At 36.4% G+C, this 15,390-nt stretch overlaps 1 protein-coding gene across 1 annotated transcript; it reads right to left on the bottom strand.

Annotated features, from left to right (window-relative positions):
* Nucleotides 1-1,569: 1,569 nt before the first annotated feature.
* On the bottom strand, nt 1,570-13,707 carry LOC142347938 (uncharacterized). The gene is made up of 3 exons (XM_075399102.1): nt 13,422-13,707; nt 3,036-3,123; nt 1,570-1,681 (listed from the first exon to the last, which is right to left on the bottom strand). Exons 1-3 carry the CDS (start codon nt 13,696-13,698, stop codon nt 1,570-1,572), a joined length of 477 nt encoding a protein of 158 aa, XP_075255217.1. The 5' UTR covers nt 13,699-13,707.
* Nucleotides 13,708-15,390: the final 1,683 nt, after the last annotated feature.

Genomic DNA, 15,390 nt, shown 5'->3' with positions numbered 1-15,390 from the left:
AGATCTCTCCGGTTAATCTCTAAATCTCTAAACTCTACTGTAAAAACTTCTTTTTTTATTCTCTCAATTATAAGAAATTATTTTTTTACCTTGTTAAAAACGCTTTTGTTTCGCTTGCCAATGTCCAAACCCATCAAGCCTTGTAAGATCTTGCAAAATAACCATCTGTTGTCGAATAGGGCTAGCAAAATTGATTTTATAAAAAGCAAATGATATAGAGTAAAAGCCTCTCCTTCTCCAACTCCCGTCAATTTGACTTCAACCACATCCACGGACATCAGTTCCATTCCAACTGGGTTGCCAGGGTCCAATGGTCTACCCATTCCCAACATAACTTTCTGACCAAAGTTGCCCTGCTTTCCTATGTTCTCCTTCACGAATCAAATTTTCAGTTGCAACATCAAGTATCTTAGTTTAATCTTTGTGGTCCCAACGAGAAGTGATTAAAACATTTGCACACAGTTTTTACCGCTGTCTCAAAGCTATTTAACAACTCGGATTTGCCTCATAGTTTGATAACTACTCAAAGGCGATAACAACTTTTGGTAACGTTCATGGACACAAAAATGTCAGATGGAAAACAAGATTCCTACTTTAAAAAGATTCGTTTTTAAAAATTTGTTTTTTTTTAAAAAAAAAGGGACAGAATTGAACAAAAGTTGATAACAATTAACTCCAATTATAGGTTGTATACCTGCATAGACTGTTTTAACCGTACAAATAGTAACACGACTTCAACAGATTGATGGGAGAACTGTTCTGAGAACAGTATCACTGACAAAGTAGCAACGTGATTCACGAATACTGTGTTTTGCGTGACTATAAGAATACCCAGGTTGAGGTGTATAGGCCAAAGTGACCTCTGATCAGACCATCGAGCGGACATATAAGCACGGTGCGCTTGAACTACATGGTCTGGATAAAGGCCTCGAGCTTATTTTAGCCTGAACAATCGTCTGGATCTTGTCTGATCAGAGATCACTTCGATCTGGGACGGTCTGATCAGAGGCCACTTTTGTCTGAGATAGTCTGACCAGAGACTATTTTGGTCTGGGCCTCACCCTGTGTACCCAGTATGAAGTCTGCGATCGAATACAGGTATGGTCGTGCCTTATTTGGCTCGTCGACAGTGGGGTCATGTGCAATCGCGCTCATAGTTTGGCCAAAGTTCTGGCTGCGCCTTCGTCTGGTCCATGACTGAAATTGGTCTGTTTGATCTGGTCTTTACCCCAATTTTTGTCTGTCCCGTCTGGTCCATACCCATAACTAGATCTTTTTCGTCTGGCTGCTGCCTTTTTTCGGCCTGCTAAGTTTGGACCATGATTCGCCTTGGGTCCGTTAGATCTGAACTATGCTATGTACATGCTTGGTTCAACCGATGGTCTGTTCGGCCGGGGCCAGATAGATCAAAGCCTTTTGTGTCTGGTTCTTAGCAGTTTTGTGGTCTCAGTGATTTGAAAACCCAGCCTTCTGGCCATTTTAACCCTGCCTGTTTTGAGGTCGCTGAATTTTTCCTGGACAGAACATGGAAAAAAAGGTGTTTTCAATTAAAATTGAGCATTCCATTTATCAGTGCTGCAACTCAATATTTTCCTGTTCTTCGTTGCAGATGGGAATTGCCCGGTTCCCGAAATCTAAGGACGGGTCCACAATCTCCAGAATGGCCAGCCTGGCTTGTTTCCTAAATAGCCAAATCTCAGAGATAATCATTCGGGAAGAGATAAATCTAATATATAAATTAAAAGCTGACTCTCAAAGTGTGCCCATATTTCAGTCCAATGCAATCTAGCATTGAAATCTTCTAGAGGTCAAGTTCTAAAAAAGAGCAGAGAGAAGCGATAAAATGAAGAAAATTAGAGGTGTTATGATTTGACTTGAATTTTATTATAAAAGCAATAATTCAAAATACTTTTTTCAGTGCTAACGACGCTTTTACCGTAGTCTACCATACGTTTCCACATGTACGATATTTCCATATACTGCATATCTTTAACATTTCTGCTCTCTTAAGTCGGGTTTTCTTCTTTAAAGAAGCTTCAAAACTGCCTTCCGAGAGAAAACTCAAGCAATTCAACCGCAAACCAACTTTTTAGTTTAGCCAATATTTGCATTCCAAAAGTGGGAAAGGAAAAAATCAGGAATCTCGAACAGAGACAATAGTAAGATACACTTATATCAGATTAAACTCAGCTTAAGCTGAAAAATTTTTAACTAGACTGTAAATCTTTCTTTATCGTATGTCGATCTCCCGATCTGTACTGCGTTGTGGGTCCTCGCAGTTTTCATATAATTCTGTGCTACTGGCTGAAAAAAAATTGTTATTTTTTTCAAACAGTTTCATTGTTTGCAATTTTTCAGATTTTATTTTTTTGCAACAAGTAAATTAAAACTATAACCATACGGTTAAATATACTTGAAACAAAAAATACTTCAAATCATTCAAACAAAATAAAGTAATAAACACCAACAAATTTCTTAAAGAATCACATTATAAAATTTTCTTCCGATTGTTTTCTTCCTAAAAACAAAATAAAATAAGTAACACTTCATTCGGCATTAATTGTGAAATAAGTTGATAGATCACATCAATGCATGTTTGTCTTTTTTGGCATATATTCTATTATCATAGTTTTATAAGTTGATTAATTTCCATCTTTTGACCTCAATATCTATCAAAATAGATAAGCGAGATGCCTAAAAGATGATAAATTATTTCTTGTTCAATTGGTACTTCAAATAACAGACGTGTTTAGCGCTATTCGCTGGAGTTTTTGGGCCGGTGATGAAACTGCTGAAAGCTGAAAACTTCGCAGAGTTCTCAAAGGGGCAAAATAAGCTTAAATTTTGATTTATGTTTAATTTTTTTCAAATTCAAAGTAAGAATGTTTAATAAAGAATTGCAAATGTTTGGTTTCAAAATGTTATCTATTGTTTAAAAGTACTCCTTTGAAAATATTTCAATATCGTTAAACTCAAAATTAAACCCGATCAGTAAATTAATTATTGATGTAAGGAGCAGCTGCAAAAATACTTACTCGGCATCTTCAATAATTTTGAACAGCTCCAATCGGATTGATGACCAGTCATCTGGGAATCTCATGGACAACTCTAAGTTGGACTTTCCTAAATATCAGAACATTTCTACTCAGATCCAACAGCGAGTTAGTTGAAGGTTTTTAAAATTGCAAAACGCGAGTTAGTCGAATACAATTTTTGTATTGAAGGCCTCTTGTTTCATTTTGTCTAGCTCATGCTCGTGGGATTTTTCACCCTTTTAACAACTGCACTTAGTTTTCACAAGAATTATGCTAAAAGAGTTCAACTGATGTAGCAAATGCCGTGAAAAATGTGAGCATTTGATATATCTCGCGCTTTCGAATGTTTTTACAAGTAAAAAAAAATATGCCCTCAACCAAACAAAAATACTTCGGGAAAAGTATGTCAAATTTTGCCGGTGAACTTTGACTCTGAAGATAAACTTTCTATAGACAAATTTCTATAGAAATCTGAAGGCACGCTTAAAAGTTTGGTGGTAAGACTCATAAGAAATCAAAACCGCAAAAACAAATTATGATAATCAGCAATTCTTTGCATAAAAAACGGAATTTTACTTAAAGACAATGATTAACAGACTTATTTCTTTGTCATATGAAAAAGTGATCACTTATTTCTTGATCTCCAGTAAACAACATTAATTCTTGTTGTTTTGTTTGATCTGGTTACAAAATAAAAATGATCCAACAATTTTCTATTCCTCTTCTTAAAAAATATTCTTTTATGTTTGAGAGAAAATGTACTATTTTGAATAACTAATTTGCTGATAAAGTTGAAAATCTATAATATCTATAAAATTAGAAACCAATAAAATTCCAAATGAGGAAATTTGGATTGATTTTGGAGGAAGAATATAATGAAAAAGACATGGAAGTGTATTTTATGGCATGTATTGTTCGTTTTTCAAAGTCTCCAACATCTCAAAAATTTGACAGAGCAATTGCAATATGATATTTTTAATATGATATTATGTGATAATGTTCATAGATATTTCCAGAAATTTGTTATGTTGCACGGCATACCACGTACAATTAGATTTCAGCAGGGTGGATGTCAAATCGGAAAACAAAACATAACATTCAGCAACAAACACAATATTAACCTATATGATTTCACGATTATGGAGCGATTAGCGTAATTGAAGGGCTGATGCAGACAGTTAAAAAAACATTTTAGCATGCCTTAAAACCGTGGTGCAAATAAATCAAATTAAAGTTGTTTCTAAAACCGATCATTTATCAACTAATATTGTCATACAGATTCGCAATCTGTAATCTGGGTTGATTCGCGGTGCCGAATTATTCAATTTTTTATTCCAAATTAAATAGTTGATTCGCGGGGCGAATTAACTATTAATTGCGTAGCTGAACGATTCAGTATTCTGAATACAGAATATGCGTAGATTTGGCGGAGCGGAATTTAGTCCTATTATTAGACTGGTATTTCTCTTAGCGAAACAGGATTCAAAATTATCTGATACACTTTAAGGCTTTGGCGGAGCAAAATCTAGTTTAAGAGAGATACAACTAATTTGAATTAAGAAAATGAGCAGAATGAAATAAAATCAAAATAACTAAAATTGATCAAAAATTTGATCACGACAATTGAATTCCAATTGCGGCAACTCAAGATCACGAGACGACATGAACAATTTGAACAGACAAAGTTATCAGGCACAGGACATAAACAAATTGTTAAAACGTGAAAACTCAAGATTTGATCTTCAAAAAAGAACTCAAATTATGATTAAATTAAATGGCGAAGGAAAGTGAACTAAATTAAATTTAACTAATATAACTTGATTTGCTATACCAAATCATTAGCCCCAGAATGAAATGTACTACTGTACCACATTTCCCCCTTGACAAAATAAATGACGAAATTATTTATCATAAAATTAATAACGTATGTACTAGTTACTATAATTACTACTATAATATTTTTATTTCAGAAAGTTTTAGTCAAAGCAGTTTAACGTTCGACAAGTTTTAATCACTGTCACTCTCATAAAATCGTTCCGCCTCGCCCATCGTCATTGATGCCTCTGGTCCCTCGTAGTACTGGTCCCTCGTATAGTACCGTGTGGGGTAAGACTGTGCAGGGGAGCATGGGCCTACTGTAAAATCTGATTCGTTATGCTGACTCTGAGCTGCGGCCGTCTTTATAGCTGAAATGATTGACCCGTTTTGGATCTGTGTTTGCTTAATAATTTGTCTCCTTTATTTCGCGAGGGTGCACTGGAACTTGAAGCTGTGGATGTACAAATTTGCACGGACACAATTGATTCGTCTGACGCAGTTACTGAAGGCGTTGAACGTTGTCTTTTTGATGGTTTCAGTGCCGCTGAAGCCTTGGTAGCAGCTTTCCGTTTCGGTCTACTAGAGGGCTCTGCGATTTCAATGGATGACGACGGCATCTCCATTGGCACCGCGAAATCACTTGTTTCTTCTGCTGGTGGCTTTGGTGGCGCTGTTATAACTGTTCGTTTTGGTTTTGTGGGCATTCGTAATCGAAGAGCTCGAGTTACATTTGAATGTATCGAGGAGACCGCACTGATATCGTCTGCTATTTTCAGGTGTTTCATTCGTTTGCCTCCTTCTAATTTTTTTCTGGACTCTTTTGCATGATGACTAATAAGATCTTCAGTAATCTTTCCGTTGGTGTTTTCGGTCGTCGATTCATATACAATTGTAATTCAGTTTGGCCTTTGTGCCAAATTTAGCCAAATCTGAATTACGAATGGTCAAATCTCTTTTTCCAGGCTCCTTTATCACTGATGTAAATTTATCTGTCTTCACCACCGAAGAACCGGGCGCTAACACATCATATAGCCCGTCCAGGCTTTTCTTGGAGCGTTTCGTTCGTGGTCTCTTTTTCGCGAGCTTAAATTCCAGGGAGGCTTCAGTTCGTGGCAACGACAGTCCGACGTCTGGATGAGGTTCACCCTAGATTCTTTGTTTGGGTCCTCATTTTTCCTTTTTCCTGCGTCCTTGCTTAATCTATCTCTGTTCAATTCGAGTTCTGCGTCACTCCTTTCCTCGTTGTCCCAGTTTTCTTCGAAAATAAGTTCCTCCCATCTGACTGTCTCCGAATCTAAATATTTATTTAAAATATTTTTTATATATCAGACTACTTTGGTCAGGTTTCGTCGATATATTACTTAATGGAGTATTAACCTTTCTACCGAAATGTGCTTCAATTGGTGATACATTAATAGTCTTTTGTCGGCATATTCGTAGCTGGTTAATAATTGAATTTATTGGTGCTTTCACATTAAATTGATTTCGTGCCGCCGTTTTAATACAAGCTAGACGATTCTTGATTGTTTGTATTAGCCTCTCATTTAAGCCAATTGCTCTGTGATCGTGTATTGGCGCTTCAATTAACTGTATATTATTTTGATTACAAAATGCTTTAATTTTGTTGGCCCGTTTGGAATCGAGCTTGATCTAATCTAATTGAACGGGGTATTCCGTGTAGCAAAACAAACTCTTGAAGCAATTTCAGAATATTATCTGCATTAGCTCTATCAAATACTTCTGCTGATGGAAATTTTGAAAATCGATCTATACCTGCCAGAAAGTAAATCTCTTGATTTTTTTCATTATAAATTGGTCCTCCAAAATCAAATTGAATTTCTTCATTAGGAACTTTGCATAACTTTAATGGTGCCCATTTATTAGCAGGAATAATAGACTTTAAATTTTTACCAATTTTTGCACTTTGCCGTCGTTGTGACTATGTCCCTGTGCATGTACGGCCACCATGCGTGGGTTGCCATATCTGTCATCCCCCATGTTCCAGGGTGAGTGGCAAGTATGGCTTCGACGTAGGCATCTTTGATTGCATGAGGGAGAGCTATCCTGTCGTTGACGCAGACACATCCATTCTTGACAAGAAGGTCTTTCCAGAATGAGTGTATGTACGGCGATATTTGTTTGCAGCGATCTTCATTTTCAGTTAAGATGCAGCTTCGTATCTCCTTTAATATCGCATCTTTGGTGGCGAGACTGGCCATTAGCGTGCTAGAAAAGATCTTCGAAAGGGCGAAGTTAAATGTATCCAAGTAGAGGTCGTCTACTGAGGGTGACGTTACTGTTGTTGTGTCTGTATTAGCAGTGACTGGCGTTGCTGGTACCGCTGGAGCTGTCGATGGTCCTGCCTCGTCCGCAAATCTCACTTTGGAGGGCGTCGATTGCTTGATTTGCAGCAAAGTTTCTTCATCTGAGTTCGAGTGTGACATCATGTAGCCTGTTTTAAATTTATTGGCAATTCGTTGAAAATTGTTCAATTGGGATAGCAACTGATCGGTAGGGCGATTTAAGACAAAAAGCGAGTGAGGAATGTTAGATGTCTCGATTTGGATATAAGAATTTGAGTTATTTGTTGTTAATTTGTTAATTGAGTTATCACTGTGGGTAATTGAAGAATATTCTGGATTTCGCGGTGCGAATTCACTGCATAATTTGTTAGTGGAATTTGGAGTATTTGAGGCTTGTTTTGTAAGCGGATTTCGCGCTGCGAAATCGACGTAATTTTCCGCATTTAATAAGAAGCGTTTCGCACTGCGTTTAATCACATCCAATTTTGCTATTATAAATTGCTCGTTATATGCAGATATATTAACAGCTTTTCGTTGCGGGTCGCGAGAGATATAATCTACTAATCCCATTTTTGAGCCAGGGAGATGATCAATTGTAAAATCAAATGGCAGTAGTCGATCTACCCAACGTGTCAATCGACTATTGTAGGATTTGTTAGCTCTATTTTCTCTCATTATTGAAAGAAGAGCCCTATGGTCACTTATTACGGTAAATGGTTTGCCGTATAAATAATATTTAAAATGTTCAATGGACCAGAAAACACCCAACAGATTGAGCTCATTAATGCTATATCTGTCCTCCACAGAATTCAAAAATTGCGATGCAAATGCCACAGTATGCCAACCATTTGGGGTTCGTTGTTCTAATGCACACCCCAAACCTTTACGTGAAGCGTCGCATTTTATACGTGTTTCTAAGTCCGGGTTAAAATGCTTATTTTCGGTTGTTTCTGCAATCTTCTCTTTAATTAATGTGAACTTTTTTTCATGTTCATCCGTCCAAATAGATTTTGTATTTTTTTAAGCAGAGGTCGAAGTGGGTAACATAATTGCGACAAGTTTGGAATGAATTTTCCTAAGTGATGAACTGAACCCATAAAGGATCTGAGTTTTTTTAGATTGGAAGGTGCTGATAATTTTCCGATTGCATCTGTTTTATTTGACAATGGTGTTATACCTGTTTGTGTAATATTATGTCCGAGCCAATCGATTTTATCTTTTACGAAATGACATTTAGCAAGATTTAGTCCGAGATTTTCTTGATCTAACTTTATCAGACATTTTCGTATTAAATCGAGATGTTTTTCTATGCTCCTCTGCTCACTATTAATAAGTCGTCCAAAAAACAGAAAGTATTATCCAGGCCTGCGAGAGCACAATCGATCGCTTTTTGAAATTCAGCCGGCATATCCGTAAGGCCGTAAATTCCAGTTTTAAAACGATATGTGCCGGTCATATCTCCGCTTACGAGGTTGAAGTTACAATTGAGTTGGCTGTATGCGTACTGCAAATCAAGAGGCGTTAAATAAGCCGTCTCTTGCGGCGTGGTTGACAGTGTTTGAGAAATTAGCGAGTCTAGATTCGGCATTTGATACTTGTTTTTGTGAATAGCTTTATTCAGGATTTTGGAATCTAATGCTATTTTGATTGATTGATCCTTTTTGACCATAATGACTATTGGAGAAATAAAAAATTGATGAGAGCAAATAGTTAGTTTTCCAATATGTCCTTCGTTTAGCAATTTTTCAAGTTCGATTTTCACTTTTGTTTGGAGATGAATTGGCACTTTTCTTCATTTTTGATGTGTACCTCGATAATTTTCGTGAAATTTTGAGTTGACCGTGTGATTGTTAGATTTTCCTATTCGGGAGATTAATTCTGGAAATTCCTTTGCAAATGATTTTTTAATTGCACAAGGTGGTTCTATATTATTGACTTCCGTATTCGGGCAAGGTTTTTGTGATATTGCTATGCCTAATTTATCGAAGAGGTCTCGTCCGAGAATTGATCGAAAACCATCAGCTACGGCCGTGATTTTTGCTTTCTAAATTTTCCAATCATTACACTGGACTGGCGTTTTCAAAGTGCCTAGACTTTCGACAATATCATTAGAAAAAGACTTTAATTCCAGTGGTTTTTTTCTCTGACCATTGTGATTGCGCAGTTATGCATTATTTCTCTGGCGAGCGACATATTGATGATCGTACATCCGCTACCGGAATCGAGGAGCAAGTGACAATCTGTGTTGCCGATCGTTATCGTCATTTTTTGCAACGCCATTGGCGGTGATCTAACGTTTTCTACTGTCGCAACGTAATTGTCGTCCGGGGAATCAAAGTCAGAAATAAATTGTTCATTATAATTAATATAATTGACGTTTTGATTTTCTTGACTTGTATTTTGATCTGTAGTTTCGGCAGTTTCTACATTGTTAATACGACTATTTTGACGTGAATTTCGTGTATTGTTGTTTTTTCCAACATACCTTGGCGAAATGGTTGAGCAAACCACAATGATTGCATTTCTTACCCATAGCAGGGCAAACCTGGCGGTGCGTTGTTGTCCAAGCCTGACCACAACCTCTACATTGACCAACTGATGCACGGTTAGCTGCTACTCTGCCTGACTGATTTCCACGTTCACCCGCGCCGCGAAATCGATTGAATGATTGTATTACATTCACCGTATTGCCAGTTGCGCCGTTATTTGATGATATTCTTTGCTGATTCTGATGGCCCATTTCCATATTGACTGCAATACTAAGTGCTCTTTCGGGGTCAATTGTGTCGCGGAGAAGTTCGCGTTGAATGTCATCATCCAACATGTTTGTGATGAAAATGTTTCTGATGATCACCTCCTCTCAATTTTCAAAATCGCAATTTTCCGCCAATTCTTTCAAAATGCTGTAGAATTGTTCGACCGTTTCACCCTTTTTCTGCTTCCGTGAGAAGAATACATACCGATCGAAAATGATATTTCTTGGGCGGATAAAAGCTATCTCCATCATCTCCCAAAGTTTGAGTGTAGTCAGGTCATAAATTTTGTCATGAGGGAATTTTTGTGTTAGTAAGCGTCTTCCCTCTGTACCAATGCTGAGGTACAAAAGATACACACATTTTTGATCGCAAAGATGCCATGGTCGTTCCCCGCATAGTACTCCCTTTTCTGTTATCTTTTGACATTTTAAGTCCCATTGCAACTTCAATTGGCTGTTTCGTATCTGAAGGTCTCTCCGTTTCATTTGTTGCGTCTTCACTTGGCATCTCGTACTTTGGCTCAGCTGGCAATCGTAACATCGTTGGTTTCGGTTGCAGTAGCGTGTCCAGTGTGATATTCTCGCGCGCGAGAATCGCAAGCTCTAGCTTAGCGAAATAGGACTCAAAATTATCTGATACACTTTAATGCTTTGGCGGAGCAAAATCTAGTTTAAGAGAGAGACAACTTAATTTGAATTAAGAAAATGAGCAGAATGAAATAAAATCAAAATAACTAAAATTGATCAAAAATCTAATCACGACAATTGAATTCCAATTGCGGCAACTCAAGATCACGAGACGACATGAACAATTTGAACAGACAAAGTTATCAGGCACAGGACATAAACAAATTGTTAAAACGTAAAAACTCAAGATTTGATCTTCAAAAAAGAACTCAAAATATGATTAAATTAAATGGCGAAGGAAAGTGAACTAAATTAAATTTAACTAACATAACTTGATTTGCTATACCAAATCATTAGCGCCAGAATGAAATGTATTACTGTACCACAAATATGTAGAAAAAAGACTTTTGGATTTTTAACATTTGAAGAGGCAGTCTTTGTACAAAAAGCAATTACTCCTTTCAGCAAATGAATTACTGAGCCTGAACTGAACCTGAAACATAACCTTATGAACAAATTTTGTGGAAAAAAAATCATTTAGATTTGGAAACAGTTAGATTTGACTAACTTTTACCAGAGGATCAACAAGATAAAGGCACTCAAACCGACACTGAATTGAGAAAACAACAACAGAAACTCATGCAGGAGGCAGTAAAAAAGGCTCAAGAATTTCCTCAAAATGAATCTTTTGTATATTTCTCTCCAGAATTTGACATGCTCGTTTCGCGAACAAAACCATCCCTTCCAATAAAATTGAAAAAAAAACTACCAAAAAAACAAGCAATCGAAAAAGCGTCTTCATGATTTATGTGAAGTATTGGTGCCAGAATCGTCTATTATAAAAACTGACGCGTAAGCGTCGACTATCGAATAGCCGGCAAGGCTGAAATCACCACCCGAAATTCGAAGCTGGCAAAGTTCGGATTAAAGGAAGAATGAAAAAACTAACATGGTCCAATATGCATCACGGAGACCCAAAACCATTAACCACGAAAAAATCAAGATTTTCATATGCCAGCATGCAGAGGACGCAAGAACAAAACTCGAAGATGCCAAAGGCCACCGAAATAAACACAAGAAATTGGCGTATGATGCGATCAGTATTTCTTCGATACTGAAGTATCGAGAGCTATCATGTCAACCATTCCACTGAAAGTGCCACCAAACGCTCAGCGAATGCCTGGAACAAAGACAACTGCTGAATCTGCGCCACAGAATATTCAGAATCAACCACAGCAGTCTAAACATCACAATGGTCTAAATTTATGCAGGCAGCAACCTCAACTTCACAAACTAAATCGAAAAACCGAGAACATCACCATCAGTAACAGTTTTGAATAAATCACTCGAATTTAACAAAACTCGCAACCAAAACTTTTTTGTCACAAGCGCCTTCTGGACAGAAACGTAGACAATTGTTCAAACAAAAACAAAAAGCAAATGAAACAGACAAAAATTTAATAATAAAAAAACATGTTACAAAAACCTGTCGGTCCTAATACTAATTTACAAATTGACTCCTGCTCACCAGATCCATCATATCGGGTACCTTACTATGTGTCAGTAAAATATGAAAGCACAGAATTGACAGTTCAGAAAACAGAGAGAGAAAGCTGAAGATTCTGATAGCGATTTAAACAAAAACAATCAAACACTCGGAAAATTTTGTAGCTTCTAAATTTCGGATTAATTTAAATAAGCAAATTCTACAATTAGTCTCTTCTTGCTAGGGGGAATTATGGTGCAATTGTGTATTTTATTCTGACTCCCTTTAATTCCAGAACTAAATTATCATAATTTGTTAACGTTTTTTTACTTTATCTTGGTGCTCTTTAAAATTTTATCTCGATATTAACTTCCTCATTTTGCACTACATAACCTTCATATTTGTGAAAGTTTCATTCAGAATATTCCATTTGTGTTTGTGAAAGTTTCATTCAGAATATTTCATTTCAGAATATTCCATATTCCCTATATCAGTAACATTGAACTGTCTTCAATCCTTGAGTGAATTTTTTAGTGATCAAATAGCTTATCACTTTGCGATAACTTTGTAAATTCATTCGTTTCTCAATAACTATTCATTTGAGACTCTTAACAAAGGTTTTGATCATCGGATTCAAGGTAACTCAAATTGATTATTAATACCTCAATTTGCTAAAGGAATATTCTGCTAAAACTGAGAGTCGTCATTCGCGGTGCGAATGCAACAGAAAAACTGTATTCATTAAAGATACAGAGCAAAATCGGCCGAAATATTGTAACTCACTGTTCCTAACATTTGCCACTCAAAACCTCAAATCTTTAAATCGACTGGTAATAAGCACGAAATATAGAATGATTTTTTTCCAAGAAGAAATTGTCTTCAAAACTTTAATAATATTAGGTTTGATAAATGGTAACTGCTATTCCAGTTTTTCTGCTATTCAGCAACCTCTTGTGGTTTTTACATAAGCTAAGATTTTTTCATGTGCTCGAGGGGAAACATCGTTTATACCAAATGCACTTAATTACATTCAAAACGTCCCCTGTTTTATAATAACTCCTGGGTAGCGAGCAACTCGTGAACTAAATAATAGGATTTTTCAGGATTTTTGCCGTGAAAAGTGTTATTTGTTTGCGATATAATTAATAGGAAATCTTTTCAAGATCATTATTCAAACTAGTTCCCGATGAGAATCTTCTATTGATTCAGTTGATCGAATCAAGCTCTTATACTCTCCAGTTTCTTACACAACTAAGTATACACTTTTTGGGCCGATATTTTTTTCCCAGCTTGAGTAATTATTAATGAAACTCCTGTCAAATACCAACTGATTTGCACCCTGATTCATTAATAATTACTCTTCATTCCAAATTAAAATCTTTTGTCAAAATACTAACGATTGTGCCATTTTTCGTGCTGGACCAAAGCTCCATGTGCGTAGGTTAATATGTAACGATTTCCAATCAACACACCAGCCGAATTCTGTGTTACTGCCAATTCAGGCGTGAGTGACTGGGAATAAATTATCTCAACGAAAAAGTCACTTCTAGAGAAATCTGCAGCAACTGGTTCGCCTCCGATCAGTCCTCGCTTGGTTTGCGGTTCAACAGTCCGGCAAGATGACAGTTTTATTAACATGCATACAGAAAAAATTTTTGCGCTTATTATTTTCATGTTTAAAAATCAAAACCGATAATTGAAAAATGAACATAAAAACTACTTTAAAGTGCTTTATAACGGAAAAAAATCTTCTGAAGGTTTGGCCACTCTTAAAAACATCAAGGCTAGTTGGCTCAAAAATTTATGAATATCAGAAAAGACAATATTTCTTTGTTGAATTGATGAATTGAAGATAGTCAGACCTGGCCTACATATAACATGTATAGCATGTAAGCAACTCTTGCATGAAGAAGGACCACTCACTTTACATCAATCACTTTAAATCATCAATCAAATATTTAACGCAAAAGTTGTCAGGCTTACTCATCTCGATATGAACAAAATTAGCCTCAAACTTTATTTTCTACCCCAGTCGATTTCGAATGGTTATCTTGCAAGATTCCGGCAGATTCTGCCAGAATCTTGCAAGATTATGCATAATCTTGCAAGATTTCTGCCAGAATCTTGCAAGATAACCATTTTTCTGCCAGAATCTTGCAAGATAACCATTCATTCTGCCAGAAAATTGCAAGATAACCATTTTTCTGCCAGAATCTTACAAGATAGCCATTTTTTCTGCCAGAATCTTACAAGATAGCCATTTTTTCTGCCAGAATCTTACAAGATAGCCATTTTTTCTGCCAGAATCTTACAAGATAACCCTTTTTTTTAAAGTACTTCCTACAGCTTTTTGCACAGACTACATATTTTTTTACTATCATTTGAACACTTACAATTAATTTTAGTCCTATTGGTCACCTACTAATGATTAAAACGTCTACTATTTAACAAGAAAACAATGCTTTTCACCTTTTTAAGCACAAACAATGTTATTTTGTTGCTATGCAACACCTAAAATCAATTTTTCTGTTGCTTTTTGGCGTGTTAACCTACTTAGTTTAATACTGCCTATTGTTTTTCACGGTATTTGAGCCCTATTTGAACTTCGATGTAACTTGAGTTATTAAAATGCTTGATTCAAGGGAGAAAAAAGCATAAAGCATTAGATTTTCGTCGGGTTTCGTCCAGTTCATCTATTTTTACAGCTCGAAGAGAGTTGTCGGAGGTGTATCTTGTCTCTCGTGCCTCTATTTAAGGAAAATTTTACACTGTTTTGACTTTTTTAACGATTAGACCCATTTTCTTGCAAATCTTGCAAGATAACCATTTTTCTGGCAGATCTTGCAAGATAACCATTTTTCTGCCAGAATCTTGCAAGATAACCATCCGGTCTCGCCTGGGGTAATAACTAGGAGGACCGCATAGTAACAGAAAAATTCAGATAGAAAGATGTTCCCAAGATTTCAGGAAAATATCATCAAAAAATTATCAAATTCCCAAAGTTCTCATATTTATCGAATAAAATATAAATATGGCTCATTTTGTTAAATTTAATTGAATTCAAACGAAGGTCGTAGCAACTTTGTTTGTCCTGTGGTCCTTTTTGAGCTATTTTTTGCTTGACCTATCTTTCGTCTGCATTTGGTCCTCGACAACAAGATAAACAGGCAGCAACTAAAGGGCATTAAGTTTTTTGAGAGCCTTTCAGCTCATTAGTCTCAAGTATGAGGTTCACAGAAATTGTTTTGGAAATGTATACTCATCGTGTGAAGGGTGGCTTAGGGGAATTAATCCCCCCCCCAACTTCGCCACCTCTCTAACATCTGCCTCCTCAGTTCATCCCCAAACCCAAATCCAATCCCACAA

This window comes from Convolutriloba macropyga, chromosome 10 (genome assembly GCF_964194025.1).
Source record: "Convolutriloba macropyga chromosome 10, txConMacr16.3, whole genome shotgun sequence".
Taxonomy (NCBI): Eukaryota; Metazoa; Xenacoelomorpha; order Acoela; family Convolutidae; genus Convolutriloba; species Convolutriloba macropyga.
This window is presented reverse-complemented; position numbering and strand designations above follow the sequence as displayed.